Here is a 14,615-nt window from a genome sequence, read left to right as displayed (position 1 = left end):
CACAACGTAACTGGGTGACTATAAAGGTATACTACGGGTATCTCCGAAAGTGTCTGTTGGGTTGACACGGATCAAGACTGGGATTTGTCACTCCGTATGACGGAGAGGTATCACTGGGCCCACTCGGTAATGCATCATCATAATGAGCTCAAAGTGACCAAGTGTATGGTCACGGGATCATGCATTACGGTACGAGTAAAGTGACTTGCCGGTAACGAGATTGAACGAGGTATTGGGATACCGACGATCAGATCTCGGGCAAGTAACATACCGATTGACAAAGGGAATTGTATACGGGGTTGCTTGAATCCTCGACATCGTGGTTCATCCGATGAGATCATCGAGGAGCATGTGGGAGCCAACATGGGTATCCAGATCCCGCTGTTGGTTATTGACCGGAGAGCGATCTCGGTCATGTCTACATGTCTCCCGAACCCGTAGGGTCTACACACTTAAGGTTCGGTGATGCTAGGGTTGTAGGGATATGTATATGCAGTAACCCGAATGTTGTTCAGAGTCCCGGATGAGATCCTGGACATCACGAGGAGTTCCGAAATGGTCCGGAGGTAAAGATTTATATATGGGAAGTCCTGTTTCGGCCATCGGGACAAGTTTCGGGGTCATCGGTATTGTACCGGGACCATCGGAAGGGTCCTGGGGGTCCACCGGGTGGGTCCACCTGCCCCGGGGGGCCACATGGGCTGTAGGGGGTGCGTCTTGGCCTACATGGGCCAAGGGCACCAGCCCCAAGAGGCCCATGCGCCTAGGGTTCACAAAAGGGAAGAGTCCCACTAGTGGAAGGCACCTCCTAGGTGCCTTGGGGGGGAGGGAAACCTCCCTTGGCCGCCGCCCCCCTAGGAGATTGGATCTCCTAGGGCCGGCGCCCCCCCTTGGCCCTCCTATATATAGTGGGGGAAGGAGGGCTTTTCATACACGCCTTTGGTTGCCTCCTTCTCCCTCTCCAACACCTCCTCCTCCTCCATAGTGCTTGGCGAAGCCCTGACGGAGTACTGCAGCTCCATCACCACCACGCCGTCGTGCTGCTGCTGGAGCCATCTTCCTCAACCTCTCCTCTCCCCTTGCTGGATCAAGAAGAAGGAGACGTTACGCTGACCGTACGTGTGTTGAACGCGGAGGTGCCGTCCGTTCGGTGCTAGGATCTCCGGTGATTTGGATCACGTCGAGTACGCCTTCCTCATCCCCGTTCTTTGAACGCTTCCGCTCGCGATCTACAAAGGTATTTAGATGCATCCGATCACTCGTTGTTAGATGAACTCATAGATGGATCTTGGTGAAACCGTAGGAAAATTTTTGTTTTCTGCAACGTTCCCCAACATTCTGAGCATCCAAGAGTCATTGTGGATCGCCGGTGAACGAAGTCTGTGAAGGTTTGGAAGTCTACCTTGAAGACTTACCAGAGTGATTGGGCGAGGTCTGTGTGACCTTAGCTCAAGGGGAATACGGTGAGGACTGGGTATCCTGAGCTGCGTGTTCAGGACTGGGTGTCCGGGACTGTGTGTCCTCAGGTTTAAATACCTAGCCGCCCTAACCAGATGTACAGTTATCACAGCAACTGGAACTGGTCCAACAAATCATTGTCTTCAACGAGTCACTGGTTTCATCCTTCCCTTCCCTTTACTTACTGTTGGTCCTTGTGAAGTCATTGTACGATTGCATCACCATTTGGCTTCACTGAGTGATTACTTGTTCTGATTGGCTTCACAATATCTTCCTACCTGATCCTTACTGCCTAGCTGCTATTAGTCATTGCGCTGTCACTTCATTGAATGCTTGACTATGGTTTGCCTAGTGTAGTCTACCTTCCGCTGCATGGTAATAGGTTTATTTCTATCGTTTGTCTTCGAAACTTCCATGTTTTGAAGACTTTCATAAAAATCGCCTATTCACCCCCCCTCTAGTCGATCACTAGCACTTTCAGGATGCCCCGGAAGGCATCCCCTCTTTCGTCTACTTCTATCGGTAACTTTACTTGGAGCTATATTTTTATTCACCACATGATATGTGTTTTGCTTGGAGCGTCTTTTATGATTTGAGTCTTTGCTTGTTAGTCTACCACAATCATCCTTGCTGTACACACCTTTTGAGAGAGCCATACATAATTTGGAATTTGATAGAATACTCTATGTGCTTCACTTATATCTTTTGAGTTATATAATTTTGCTCTAGTGCTTCACATATATCTTTTAGAGCACGGTGGTGGATTTGTTTTATAGAAACTATTGATCTCTCATGCTTCACTTAGATTATTTTGAGAGTCTTAATAGCATGGTAATTTGCTTAATAATAATATGCTTGGTATTCAAGATTTGTAAAACTTTCTTTTGAGTGCGTTGAATACTAAGAAAAAATTGATGCTCGATAATTGTTTTGAGATATGAGGATGGTGATATTAGAGTCATGCTAGTTGAGTAGTTGTGAATTTGGGAAATGCTTGTGTTAACATTTGTGATTCCCGTAGCATGCACGTATGGTGAACCGTTATGTGATGAAGTCGGAGCATGATTTATTTATTGATTGTCTTCCTTATGAGTGGCGGTCGAGGACAAGCGATGGTCTTTTCCTACCAATCTATCCCCCTAGGAGCATGCGCGTAATACTTTGCTTTGATAACTTCTAGATTTTTGCAATAAGTATATGAGTTCTTTATGACTAATGTTGAGTCCATGGATTATACGCACTCTCACCCTTCCACCTTTGCTAGCCTCTCTAATACCGCGCACCTTTCGCCGGTATCATACACCTACCATATACCTTCCTCAAAACAGCCACCATACCTACCTATTATGGCATTTCCATAGCCATTCTGAGATATATTGCCATGCAACTTTCCACCGTTCCGTTCATGATGACACGCTCCATCATTGTCATATTTCTAGCATGATCATGTAGTTGACATCGTATTTGTGGCAAAGCCACCGTTCATAATTCTTTCATACATGTCACTCTTGATTCATTGCATATCCCGGTACACCGCCGGAGGCATTCATATAGAGTCATATTTTGTTCTAAGTATTGAGTTGTAATTGTTGAGTTGTAAGAAAAATAAAAAGTGTGATGATCATCATTTTTAGAGCATTGTCCCAAGTGAGGAAAGGATGATGGAGACTATGATTCCCCCACAAGTCGGGATGAGACTCCGGACGAAAAATAAAAAAAGAAAAAAAAGGCCATAAAAAAAGAGAAGGCCCAAAAAATGAGAGAAAAAGAGAGAAGGGACAATGTTACTATCCTTTTACCACACTTGTGCTTCAAAGTAGCACCATGATCTTCATGATAGAGAGTCTCTCATTCTGTCACTTTCATATACTAGTGGGAATTTTTCATTATAGAACTTGGCTTGTATATTCCAATGATGGGCTTCCTCAAAATGCCCTAGGTCTTCGTGAGCAAGCGAGTTGGATGCACACCCACTTAGTTTCTTTTGTTGAGCTTTCATATACTTATAGCTCTAGTGCATCCGTTGCATGGCAATCCCTACTCACTCACATTGATATCTATTGATGGGCATCTCCATAGCTCGTTGATACGCCTAGTTGATGTGAGACTATCTTCCCCTCTTTTTGCCTTCTCCACAACCACCATTCTATTCCACATATAGTGATATATCCATGGCTCACGTTCATGTATTGCGTGAAGATCGAAAAAGTTTTGAAAATGTCAAAAGTATGAAACAATTGCTTGGATTTTCATCGGGGTTGTGCATGATTTAAATACTTTGTGTGGTGAAGATAGAGCATAGCCAGACTATATGATTTTGTAGGGATAGCTTTCTTTGGCCATGTTATTTTGAGAAAACATAATTGCTTTGTTAGTATGCTTGAAGTATTATTATTTTTATGTCAACATAAACTTTTGTCTTCAATCTTTTGAATCTGAATATTCATACCACAATTAAGAAGATTTACATTGAAATTATGCCAAGTAGCACTCCGCATCAAAAGTTCTGTAAGCTTGGGGATGCTTGATACGTCTCCAACGTATCTATAATTTTTGATTGCTCAATGCTATATTATCTACTGTTTTGGACATTATTGGGCTTTATTATCCACTTTTATATTATTTTTGGGACTAACCTATTAACCGGAGGCCCAGCCCAGAATTGTTGTTTTTTGCCTGTTTTAGGGTTTCTAAGAAAAGGAATATCAAACAGAGTCCAAACGGAATGAAACCTTCGGGAACGTGATTTTCTCACCGAATACAACTCAGGAGACTTGGACCCTACGTCAACCCAATTAACAGGAGGCCACGAGGTAGGGGGCGCCCCCCCCCTAGGCGCGCCCTCCACCCTCGTGGGCCCCCTGTTGCTCCACCGACGTACTTCTTCCTCCCATATATACCCACGTACCCCCAAACGATCAGATACGGAGCCAAAAACCTAATTCCACCACCGCAACTTTCTGTATCCACGGGATCCCATCTTGGGGCCTGTTCCAGAGCTCCGCCGGAGGGGGCATCGATCACGGAGGGCTTCTACATCATCATCCAAGCCCCTTCGATGAAGTGCGAGTAGTTTATTTCAGACCTACGGGTCCATAGTTAGTAGCTAGATGGATTCTTCTCTCTTTTTGGATCTCAATACAATGTTCTCCCCCTCTCTTGTGGAGATCTATTCGATGTAATCTTCTTTTTGCAGTGTGTTTGATGAGACCGATGAATTGTGGGTTTATGATCAAGTCTATCTATGAATAATATTTGAATCTTCTCTGAATTCCTTTATGTATGATTGGTTATCATTGCAAGTCTCTTTGAATTATCAGTTTGGTTTGGCCTACTAGATTGGTTGTCCTTTCCATGGGAGAAGTGCTTAGCTTTGGGTTCGATCTTGCGGTGTCCTTTCCCAGTGACAGAAGGGGCAGCAAGGCACGTATTGTATTGTTGCCATCGAGGATAACAAGATGGGGTTTTAATCATATTGCATGAAACTATCCCTCTACATCATGTCATCTTGCTTAAGGCGTTACTCTGTTTTTAACTTAATACTCTAGATACATGCCGGATAGCGGTCGATGAGTGGAGTAATAGTAGTAGATGCAGGCAGGAGTCGGTCTACTTGTCTCGGACGTGATGCCTATATACATGATCATACCTAGATATTCTCATAACTATGCTCAATTCTGTCAATTGCTCAACAGTAATTTGTTCACCCACCGTAGAATACTTATGCTCTCGAGAGAAGCCACTAGTGAAACCTATGGCCCTCGGGTCTCTTTCTCATCATATCAATCTCCATCACTTCATTATTGCTTTACTTTTACTTTGCCTTTTACTTTTCACTTTGCATCTCTATACCAAAAATACCAAAAATATTATTTATCATCTCTATCAGATCTCACTTTCGTAAGTGACCATGAAGGGATTGACAACCCCTAAGCGCGTTGGTTGCGTTGAGCTATTGTTTTTGTGTAGGTACGAGGGACTCTCGCGTAGCCTCCTACTGGATTGATACCTTGGTTCTCAAAAACTGAGGGAAATACTTACGCTACTTTGCTGCATCATCCTCTCCTCTTCGGGGAAGAAATCCAACGCAGTGCTCAAGAGGTAGCAGGAAGCAGCGAATGAAGGAGTCTGGATGAAGGAGTTCATATCCGATCTAGGTGTCATACCTAGTGCATCGGGTCCAATGAAAATCTTTTGTGAAAATACTAGTGCCATTGCCTTGGCAAAGGAATCCAGATTTCACAAGAGAACCAAGCACATCAAGAGACGCTTCAACTCCATCCGGGATCAAGTCCAGGTGGGAGACATAGAGATTTCCAAGATACATACGGATCTGAATGTTGCAGACCCGTTGACTAAGCCTCTTCCACGAGCAAAACATGATCAACACCAAGGCTCCATGGGTGTTAAAATCATTACTGTGTAATCTAGATTATCGACTCTAGTGCAAGTGGGAGACTGAAGGAAATATGCCCTAGAGGCAATAATAAAGTTATTATTTATTTCCTTATTTCATTATAAATGTTTATTATTCATGCTAGAATTGTATTAACCGGAACATAATACATGTGTGAATACATAGACAAACATAGTGTCACTAGTATGCCTCTACTTGACTAGCTCATTGATCAAAGATGGTTAAGTTTCCTAACCATATACATGAGTTTTTATTTGATCAATGGGATCACATCATTAGGAGAATGATGTGATTGACTTGATCCATTCCGTTAGCTTAGCACTTGATCGTTTGTTTACTGCTATTACTTTCTTCATGACTTATACATGTTCTTATGACTATGAGATTATGCAACTCCCGAATACCGGAGGAACACTTTGTGTGCTACCAAACGTCACAACGTAATTGGGTGATTATAAAGGTGCTCTACATGTGTCTCCAATGGTACTTGTTGAGTTGGCATAGATCAAGATTAGGATTTGTCACACTGATTGTCGGAGAGGTATCTCTGGGCCCTCTCGGTAATACACATCACTATAAGCCTTGAAAGCATGATAACTAATGAGTTAGTTACAGGATGATGTATTACGGAACGAGTAAAGAGACTTGCCGGTAACGAGATTGAACTAGGTATTGAGATACCGACGATCGAATCTCGGACAAGTAACATACCGATGACAAAGAGAACAACGTATAGTGTTATGCGGTTTGACCAATAAAGATCTTCGTAGAATATGTAGGAACCAATATGAGCATCCAGGTTCCGCTATTGGTTATTGACCGGAGACGTGTCTCAGTCATGTCTACATTGTTCTCGAACCCGTAGGGTCCGCACGCTTAAAGTTCTGTGACGATCGGTTTTATGAGTTTATATGTTTTGATGTACCGAAGGTAGTTCGGAGTCCCGGATTTGATCACGGACATGACGAGGAGTCTCAAAATGGTTGAGACATAAAGATTGATATATTGGAAGCCTACATTTAAACATCGGAATAGTTCCGGGTGAAATTGAGATTTTACCGGAGTACCGGAGGGGTTACCGGAACCCCCGGGGGGCTAATGGGCCTTGTTGGGCCATAAGGGAAAGAGAGAGGGGCCGGCCTAGGGCAGGCAGCGGCCCCCTTCCCCCTGTCCGAATTGGACTAGGAGAAGGGGGGCGGCGCGCCCCTTGCCTTCTCTTTCTTTCCCTGCCTTTCCCCCTCCTAGTAGGAGTAGCAAAGGGAGGAATGCTACTCCTACTAGGAGGAGGATTACTCCTCCTAGGCGCGCCAACAAGGGCCGGCCGGTCTCCCCCTTGCTCCTTTATATACAAGGGCAGGGGCACCCTAGACACACAAGTTGATCACAAAGATCTCTCCCAGCCGTGTGCGGTGCCCCCTCCACCATAATCCACCTCGGTCATACTGTAGCGGTGTTTAGGCGAAGCCCTGCTGCTGAACTTCATCAACATCGCCACCACGCCGTCGTGCTGACGAAACTCTTCCCCAAGCTCTACTGGATCGTGAGTTCGTGGGACGTCACCGAGCTGAACGTGTGCTGGATGCAGAGGTGCCGTACGTTCGGTACTGAGGATTGGTCGATCGTGAAGGCGTACGACTACATCAACCGCGTTGTCATAACGCTTCCGCTTAACGGTCTACGAGGGTACGTGGACAACACTCTCCCCTCTCGTTGCTATGCATCACCATGATCCTGTGTGTGCGTAGATTTTTTTTGAAATTACTACGTTCCCCAACAATATACCATACTGGTATATACCTTATGGATAAGATAAATCAATTACCATACATATGTTCATATGTTTCTCCCTACTAGAAACATATATCTCTCCTCTTATGTTTCTCTATTGCTATGCTTTGAAGTTATATAAGCTTTGATGTGCATATCTCTCCCCTTTGAAATCAATTTCCAAGAAGGGTTTATTCTTCTTATTTTTGTAGGTCAAATGGTAAGGGACCTGGACTTGCACATGAAGCAGAATTATAGTTGGAAATTCTTTGTAGAGGAGGATCATTGAGTGGAGCTGGAGAAAATAGATGTAACTTTCTTGGCAAAACATTCTTTTTCTTATGCACTTCAGTGTCTCCAAAAAAATATTAATTAGAAATTATGAAGCTTCAACCGAGGGTTGGATCTTCTGATTGATCACATCGGTGTCACTGAGCCAGTTCTTGTCTGTCAGACCGAAGAACTGCTATGCGTTAGTTAAATTTGACCTGGTGTCACCAAGGAGTTTTGATCGGAGAGACCAACTGCACATGATAAAGTAGGTTTTGTGAATAATCATCTCACTTTGCAGTTATACCAGTAAAGTATTTGCAATGAATTGATAGAGAAAATAGAAAGAAGATAATATCAAAGGAGTTTTTGGTATTTTTATAAAAGTTTTTCCAAATGAGATCACAAGGAACACATGAACATAAAGACAAATATGAACAACAAAACACACAACAAAGAAAGAAAACACAAAACTTCAACTAAGATAGGGTCGTCGACTAAGTCATCTAATCTATATTTGAGTACATTGACTTAGGAGTCAAGTTAGAACACTTGATCATAGGTTTTACTCATCGTTTAAGTTCAAATGGGGTTGACATTTTTCGTTGAAGCATTTCAATGCATTCACATCTTCTAGAGTTGCTTTAGCTCATGACTTGGAGTAAAACTTCTCTTAGATGTGAGGAATTATATTGGGTTTTGTTGTTGACGAAATCATGTAGTTGAATTTGTTGTGGATACTCAAGGATGATGATGTCCACCATGAGCTAGGAGCAATCCATTAAAGTTGAAGTTCATCTTCCTAATTAGTCACACAAGGAACTACATGTATACCCAAATTGATAAGAGTGAAGATTTGAATCATATGTTGGCAAATGATACTTTTGGTTGTCTTGTTCCTTGAACACAACAAAGGAAGTCTTTGATACTTGGTTCATGTGAGATTGCTCAAGATACGAGTTGAAGCAAATTTGTAGAATGTAGCTCATCCAAGTACCTAGACGGGGTTAGATGCAATATAAGGAAGCAATGTATCCATGATATACGATAGTCCATCATAAGAGAAATATTAAGAATTAGTTGTGAAAGCTCGTGTCCTTGCATGCATCCAATTAAGTTTCTAGTTCACATTGAAAACATCAAGAACGTTTAACTCACTCCTCAAGCGTCAAAATGTCTTCTCATCAAGTGGTTTTGTGAAGTTGTCCGCCACTTGTTTGTCGGTACAGACATCCTTAAGGTCAATGCCAACATTAGCCACATGGTCACGTATAAACTGGTGATGCACATCAATATGCTTAGTTCGAATGTTGAACATGATTGTGTGCAATCTTAATATCACTCTCATTGTCACATAGTAATAGGACATGTCTCACATTCATGCCATAATCTTTAAGGATTTGTGTCATCCATAGTAATTGAGCACAACATGATCCGACCGCAATGTATTCTGCTTCGGTGGTAGATAAAGATACAAAATTTTGCTTCTTGGAAGACCAAGACACGAGAGACCTCCCAAGGATTTGGCAAAAAAAATCCGATTCAAGAGGCCAAGACTCAAGAGACCTCACAAGACATCACTAAAACGCGTCTATATATATTTGATTCAAAAAATAGAACATATTTTAATTTAAAACCTGAGTGATTATTAATTAATCTAAATGTGTTTACATGCCCCCTCAAAAAAATGTATTTACATGCAAAATCTGCCACGTGAACCGTGACGAGGCTCGCAGCACAGCAAGTCGGAGGCGACGACCCAGCCACCAGGCGAGGTGGATCCACGAAGCCCAGCCAGAGCTCCAGCCAGCGACCGCAAAATGCCGCAGGACAATCACAGCCGTAGAGTACAGATCGGACGGTGCACATGGAGAGGGGAGAGCGTCAGCAGTGGGATAATCCGCTGGGATCGCCTCTGGTCCAAATCCAAACTCCTCCCCCCTTTTAGCATCGCCGGCAACAACGACGGCCATGCTCTCCGCCGCCGCCTCTGCCATTCCCAGGCTCCGCTGGGCTGCCGCGCCGCCGGGGCACGCCTCGCCGAGGGCCAGGTGGTCTCTGCTGCGGCGGCGCCCACTCTCCTCCTCCCCGAACGTAGCGCCCACCGCGGGGCCGGGGCCCCTGGAGCCGCCGGACCTTCCCCGCCTCGCCAAGTCTGCCCGCATATCTCTCTCGCCGCAAGAGGTCAGCGCGCCACTCTTTCTCCCTCTCTCTCGATGGTAACCCTCTACAAACTTTCCGTGAGCTAATGCTTTGCTGCCTGTTCGACCGCTAGGCCGAGGAGTTCGCGCCCAAGATTCAGCAGGTGGTGGACTGGTAATTTACGATCCCTTACCTGTTTTTATCACTCTGCACAATTCAGACCTTAGCATTTGCTACCTGGTAGTGGAATTGTTGGAGTCTGTAACAATAAATGTAGATTAGACTCGAACGGTGGTTAGAAGGAACATCGTGTGGTTCTTCATGGCAAATTGACGGTTCCTGTAATCCCATCAGAAATGTTTACCACAAGCGCTCATGCTTGACTTAGGCCCAGTAAATTATGCTCCTTGTGGTGGTGGTTGTTTAGGTGGGCTGTGAGAAACCGTGCTTGATTCGGGGGACTGAACTTATGCTTATTTATGCCATCAGAAGCAGTTAGAAATCATTATTCTCTCTTTTCCTTGCAGGTTTGGGCAACTTCAAGCGGTTGATCTTGAATCCATTGAGCCTTCACTTAGAGCTGGTACTCATCCATGTAACTCTTCACATTTCTATGTAGGATGGTTGCTTATCACTTACTAGTGTGCTAGTGCCCCTTAGTCCAAAGACAATTTCGAATGCTTGTGATGATTCATGTGAATAACATACTGTACATTGATCATGTCATATGGTATAGCAAGATCCCTCAAAATAATCTCAATAGCTATGACAAAGTATAATGCCTTGTTGTGTTTAACTAGCAAAATTAGGCATTTGCTTCAGGATTGCCTCAGCTCTATTTTATGCCATTGTGCAGTTCATAGTATTATATCCATTTTTTATTAGACAAGTTCATTGTAACAGTGTGCATGTGCTCTTGAATCTTGATATGTATGTGTTCGGTAGTACCACACTTGACAATAGTCACAGTCCATACTTTATACCCTTTTTTCTCTCTGTACCCAGATTCTCTAACTGCACGGCGACTTTTAAGTTCTCTTGAATTAATGTATAATATAGGGAACAGACCTGAAATTGAAGGATTAGTGAAGAACAAAAAGAATCTCATGAATTATTTATGTTTGTAACAACTAATTTTGAATTTTAATATGTAGCAGAACAAGACAGTGAGCCATCTGAGTTGTGAGAAAAAAATATCTATTTGCTTTCTTCTTTGACTAATTTAATTCATTGTTTCTAACATTGTATGCTTTCGTCCATGGTATGTGGTGCAAACGAAACCTTGTGAACACATGCAATAATTGCTCCACCAACATGCAGTCCTCAGCAGGCAGCCGGGATGCTGTTGCGCGGCGTCCTGTGCAAAATTGTAGTGGATGAAAGGAGCCACACAGTATCCCGGCTGCATGGCACACATAGGCATTGGTTGATCAATTGTTGCACATGCTCACTGAAAAATTGTTTTTCTACAAAATAAATTCCTTCATCTACACACATTTATGTTGCTTAAATGATTGTACTATATCTTGCTCCCTTGGGTTGCATTTGTTGTACAAACATACAGCTTTTTTAAAGCTATCAGAGTTCCTAGAAATTGCACTAAGCAATTATGTTGCCCATGTCTTTTATTCTGTCTGTCTGCCACCTTCTGTTACCTGTTTTCATGTTTGGCTATCTTGGTCACAGATACTGCAGCTGGTAGTTCTTTAAGAGAAGATAAGGCGGAACCATTTGCTAACAGGTAACAAGGCTCCATGTCTTCGATTGACCTGTTATCAAGCTTTGCAGCAAAGGCTGAGTATCTTTTCTGTTTCCATCAATGCAGAGATGCCATAATAGAAGCCCTTCCAAGTTATGATGATCCATACATCAAAGTGCCAAATGCACTGACCAAAGAATGACATGTGGGTCTGTAAATCAAAGTTGTGATATTGTTAACATTCTATTTCATTATACAATGAGGCATGGTGAATCAACTGAGCTTGCAAAACATCGAACGAGCAATCAGCAAGCCTGAGTTAAGTTTGACATCCTCGGCTAGAACAGTACGACTCAACAATTTGAGCGATGGATCTGCAGTGCCTGCAATAGAAGATCCATCCTTGCGTGCCATCCTGTGTTCGGACCAAATACATGTCATTTTCTTAATGTGCTTTTATTTATGTTTCTGGAATGTGGGGGCTTCTAGCGCCATGCCTCCCAAACGGCGATAGGGTTCATGTGATGCTATCACCCGGTAATTTGTCTTCAATTCGTTAATCCTGTAAGTTTTCTGGGTTAGGCTGAACCTCAGGACTCATCGTGCTTTCTGTTTGAGTTTTCTGCAGGTTTTAGCTATTTCAATTTTGCATTGGCCAGATCATGTTCCCGTACTGTTGGAGTGCAATATCTAGGGTTGTTCATTCTCTCTCTATTTTACACAAATCAGATGATAAAAAGCTGGATAGTGTGACCATAAAAAAATGGTACCAAATGAACGCCGTGTGGAGTCATTGGGATGTCATGCCTTCTTCAAACATCAGTCACGCTTTTTTTTTTGACAATATACATACACACGAAAGTTCGATGGCTGTTGCTCAGATAGAAAACTATCGTGTTGGCCAGAACATGCAGTGTTTTCTTTTTAAACAATTCAGTCAAGTTGCACAAGCCCAAGCCTAAAATTAAAATTAAAATTATTTTTCTTTGGTGCATCTATTGTCAAGGCGTCCAAACACAAATGAGAGAAATACACAAGTGTGGCCAGAAATGTCACACTAATTCAGAAGCCAGGGCCAAAAAGTTAAAGAAGCTGGAAAGTGTGATCATCACAAAAATAGTGCCAGAAATGTCACTCTAATTCAGAAACCAGGGCCAAAAAGTTAAGCCGGAAAGTGTGATCATCACAAAAATAGTGCCAAATGAACACATTTGTGGAATCAAACGGATGCCATGCCTTCTTCAAATTCCCAGTCACGCTTAATTTCTTCAATCCTTGCGGCTTATATATATACATTCATGGATGTCGCTCTTAGATGAAAATTAGCATACTGGCCACAACCTGCTCTGTTTTCAGGTTCCATGTTACAATTAGTTTGTGCATTTGGTGTGTGGGCGTTCAGGCTCAAGTGAGGGATTGGAGAAAAACAATTATAAATGGACGAACGACGTGAATCTACTAGGTTGGTGACACTTGACTTCCGATCCATCCTCTCGCCTTGCAAGGGTACCACTGCTCCACGGATCATGATCCATGGTGGATCAGGAAGCATTATAAGGCAGCTATCTTTGATAACGCATACCCTAGCCTTACCAGCCTTCTCAACAGGGGCGTAGCAAGGCCCAGGGCTGCCAGGGTCATGCCCTGAGGCGTGGGGTTTGGTTTCTTCGTTGACGCTAGTTGTAGTAGCGCATTGTAGCTACAATTGCTGCTGTATATACACTGCTGGCCCGGGGGCGTACGAGGAACCTGGCTACGGCACTGCTGCTCGACGAAGTCACCCATAGGCAAAAAGTGGTGTAAATTTGGAGTGTTGGCACCATCATGGTTTGTACATAAACTTTTATTCTATCAATGGATAAGGCACAGGGGTTTTGCGTGTTCTCGGGAGGAAAAAAGCCCACTAGGGCAGATTCTTGGGTTCGTCAACTTCTTTCGAGGAGCTGTATACACAGTGATGGTATTAGTCAGTTAATGCTTGGAACTGGAGCCCTTGACACGTCCATGTTTCAGTACTACATAAGATTGGAGGGCAAAGTAGCTTCTATACCTATACAAATTGCATAATCAATGGCACCTTTTCCGAAAACCACTCTGTCACGAAGATCTCCTCTATGCTCCGTTCTCAAAGTGCACTATCCATCCGGACTGAACCTAACCTTCAGATAAGCAACAGATATGCTGCTCGAATGCTTGTGCTGATTCATGTGAATAACATACAGGACATTCGTCATGTCATATGGTATAGCAATATCCCTCAATATAATCTCAATACCATAATCTTGCTCCCTCGGGTTGCATTCGTTGTACAAACATACAACTTTTTTTAAAGCTATCAGAGTTCCTAGAAATTCCACTAAGCAATTATGTTGCCCATGTCTTTTATTCTGGCTGTCTGCCACCTTCTGTTAATTGTTTTCATGTTTGACTATCTTGGGTCACAGATACTGCAGCTGATAGTTCTATGAGAGAAGACAAGGCGGAACCATTTTCTAACAGGTAAGAAGGCTTCATGTCTTCGATTGACCTGTTGTAAAGCTTTGCAGCAAAGGCTGAGTATCTTTCCTGTTTCCATCAATGCAGAGATGCCATAATAGAGGCCCTTCCAAGTTACTATGATCCATACAACAAAGTGCCAAATGCGCTGACTAAAGAGTAAAGAATGACATGTGGGGTCTGTAAATCAAAATTATGACATTGTTAACATTCTATTCCATTGTACAACGAGGCACGGTGAAACAATTGAACTTGCAAAGCATTGAGCAAGCAATCAGCAAGCCGAGTTAAGTTTGACATCCTTTCGCCTAGAACGGCACGACTCAACAATTTGAGCGACGGATTTGGAGTGCCTGCAACAGAAGC

At 43.2% G+C, this 14,615-nt stretch overlaps 1 protein-coding gene across 1 annotated transcript; it reads left to right on the top strand.

Annotated features, from left to right (window-relative positions):
* The first annotated feature begins 9,808 nt into the window (after positions 1-9,808).
* On the top strand, positions 9,809-12,411 carry LOC125510481 (glutamyl-tRNA(Gln) amidotransferase subunit C). The gene is made up of 5 exons (XM_048675676.2): positions 9,809-10,096; positions 10,188-10,228; positions 10,582-10,637; positions 11,741-11,795; positions 11,880-12,411. The coding sequence occupies exons 1-5, from the start codon at positions 9,884-9,886 to the stop codon at positions 11,953-11,955; spliced, it is 441 nt and encodes a 146-aa protein (XP_048531633.1). The 5' UTR covers positions 9,809-9,883; the 3' UTR covers positions 11,956-12,411.
* Positions 12,412-14,615: the final 2,204 nt, after the last annotated feature.

Source organism: Triticum urartu, chromosome 5A, assembly GCF_056163025.1.
Source record: "Triticum urartu cultivar PI428250 chromosome 5A, HENAU_Tu73, whole genome shotgun sequence".
In the NCBI taxonomy this organism is placed as follows: domain Eukaryota; kingdom Viridiplantae; phylum Streptophyta; class Magnoliopsida; order Poales; family Poaceae; genus Triticum; species Triticum urartu.
The sequence above is the reverse complement of the archived record's forward strand: the minus strand, read 5'-3'. Positions and strand labels throughout refer to the sequence as shown.

What these genes read in the sequence shown, in the direction of transcription:
- LOC125510481 (XM_048675676.2), top strand. Translation starts at nt 9,884, where the DNA reads ATGCTCTCCGCCGCCGCCTCTGCCATTCCCAGGCTCCGCTGGGCTGCC. An exon ending in ATTCAGCAGGTGGTGGACTG is followed by an intron (nt 10,229 to 10,581) that starts GTAATTTACGAT and finishes TTTTCCTTGCAG; the next exon opens with GTTTGGGCAACTTCAAGCGG. An exon ending in GCGGAACCATTTGCTAACAG is followed by an intron (nt 11,796 to 11,879) that starts GTAACAAGGCTC and finishes CCATCAATGCAG; the next exon opens with AGATGCCATAATAGAAGCCC.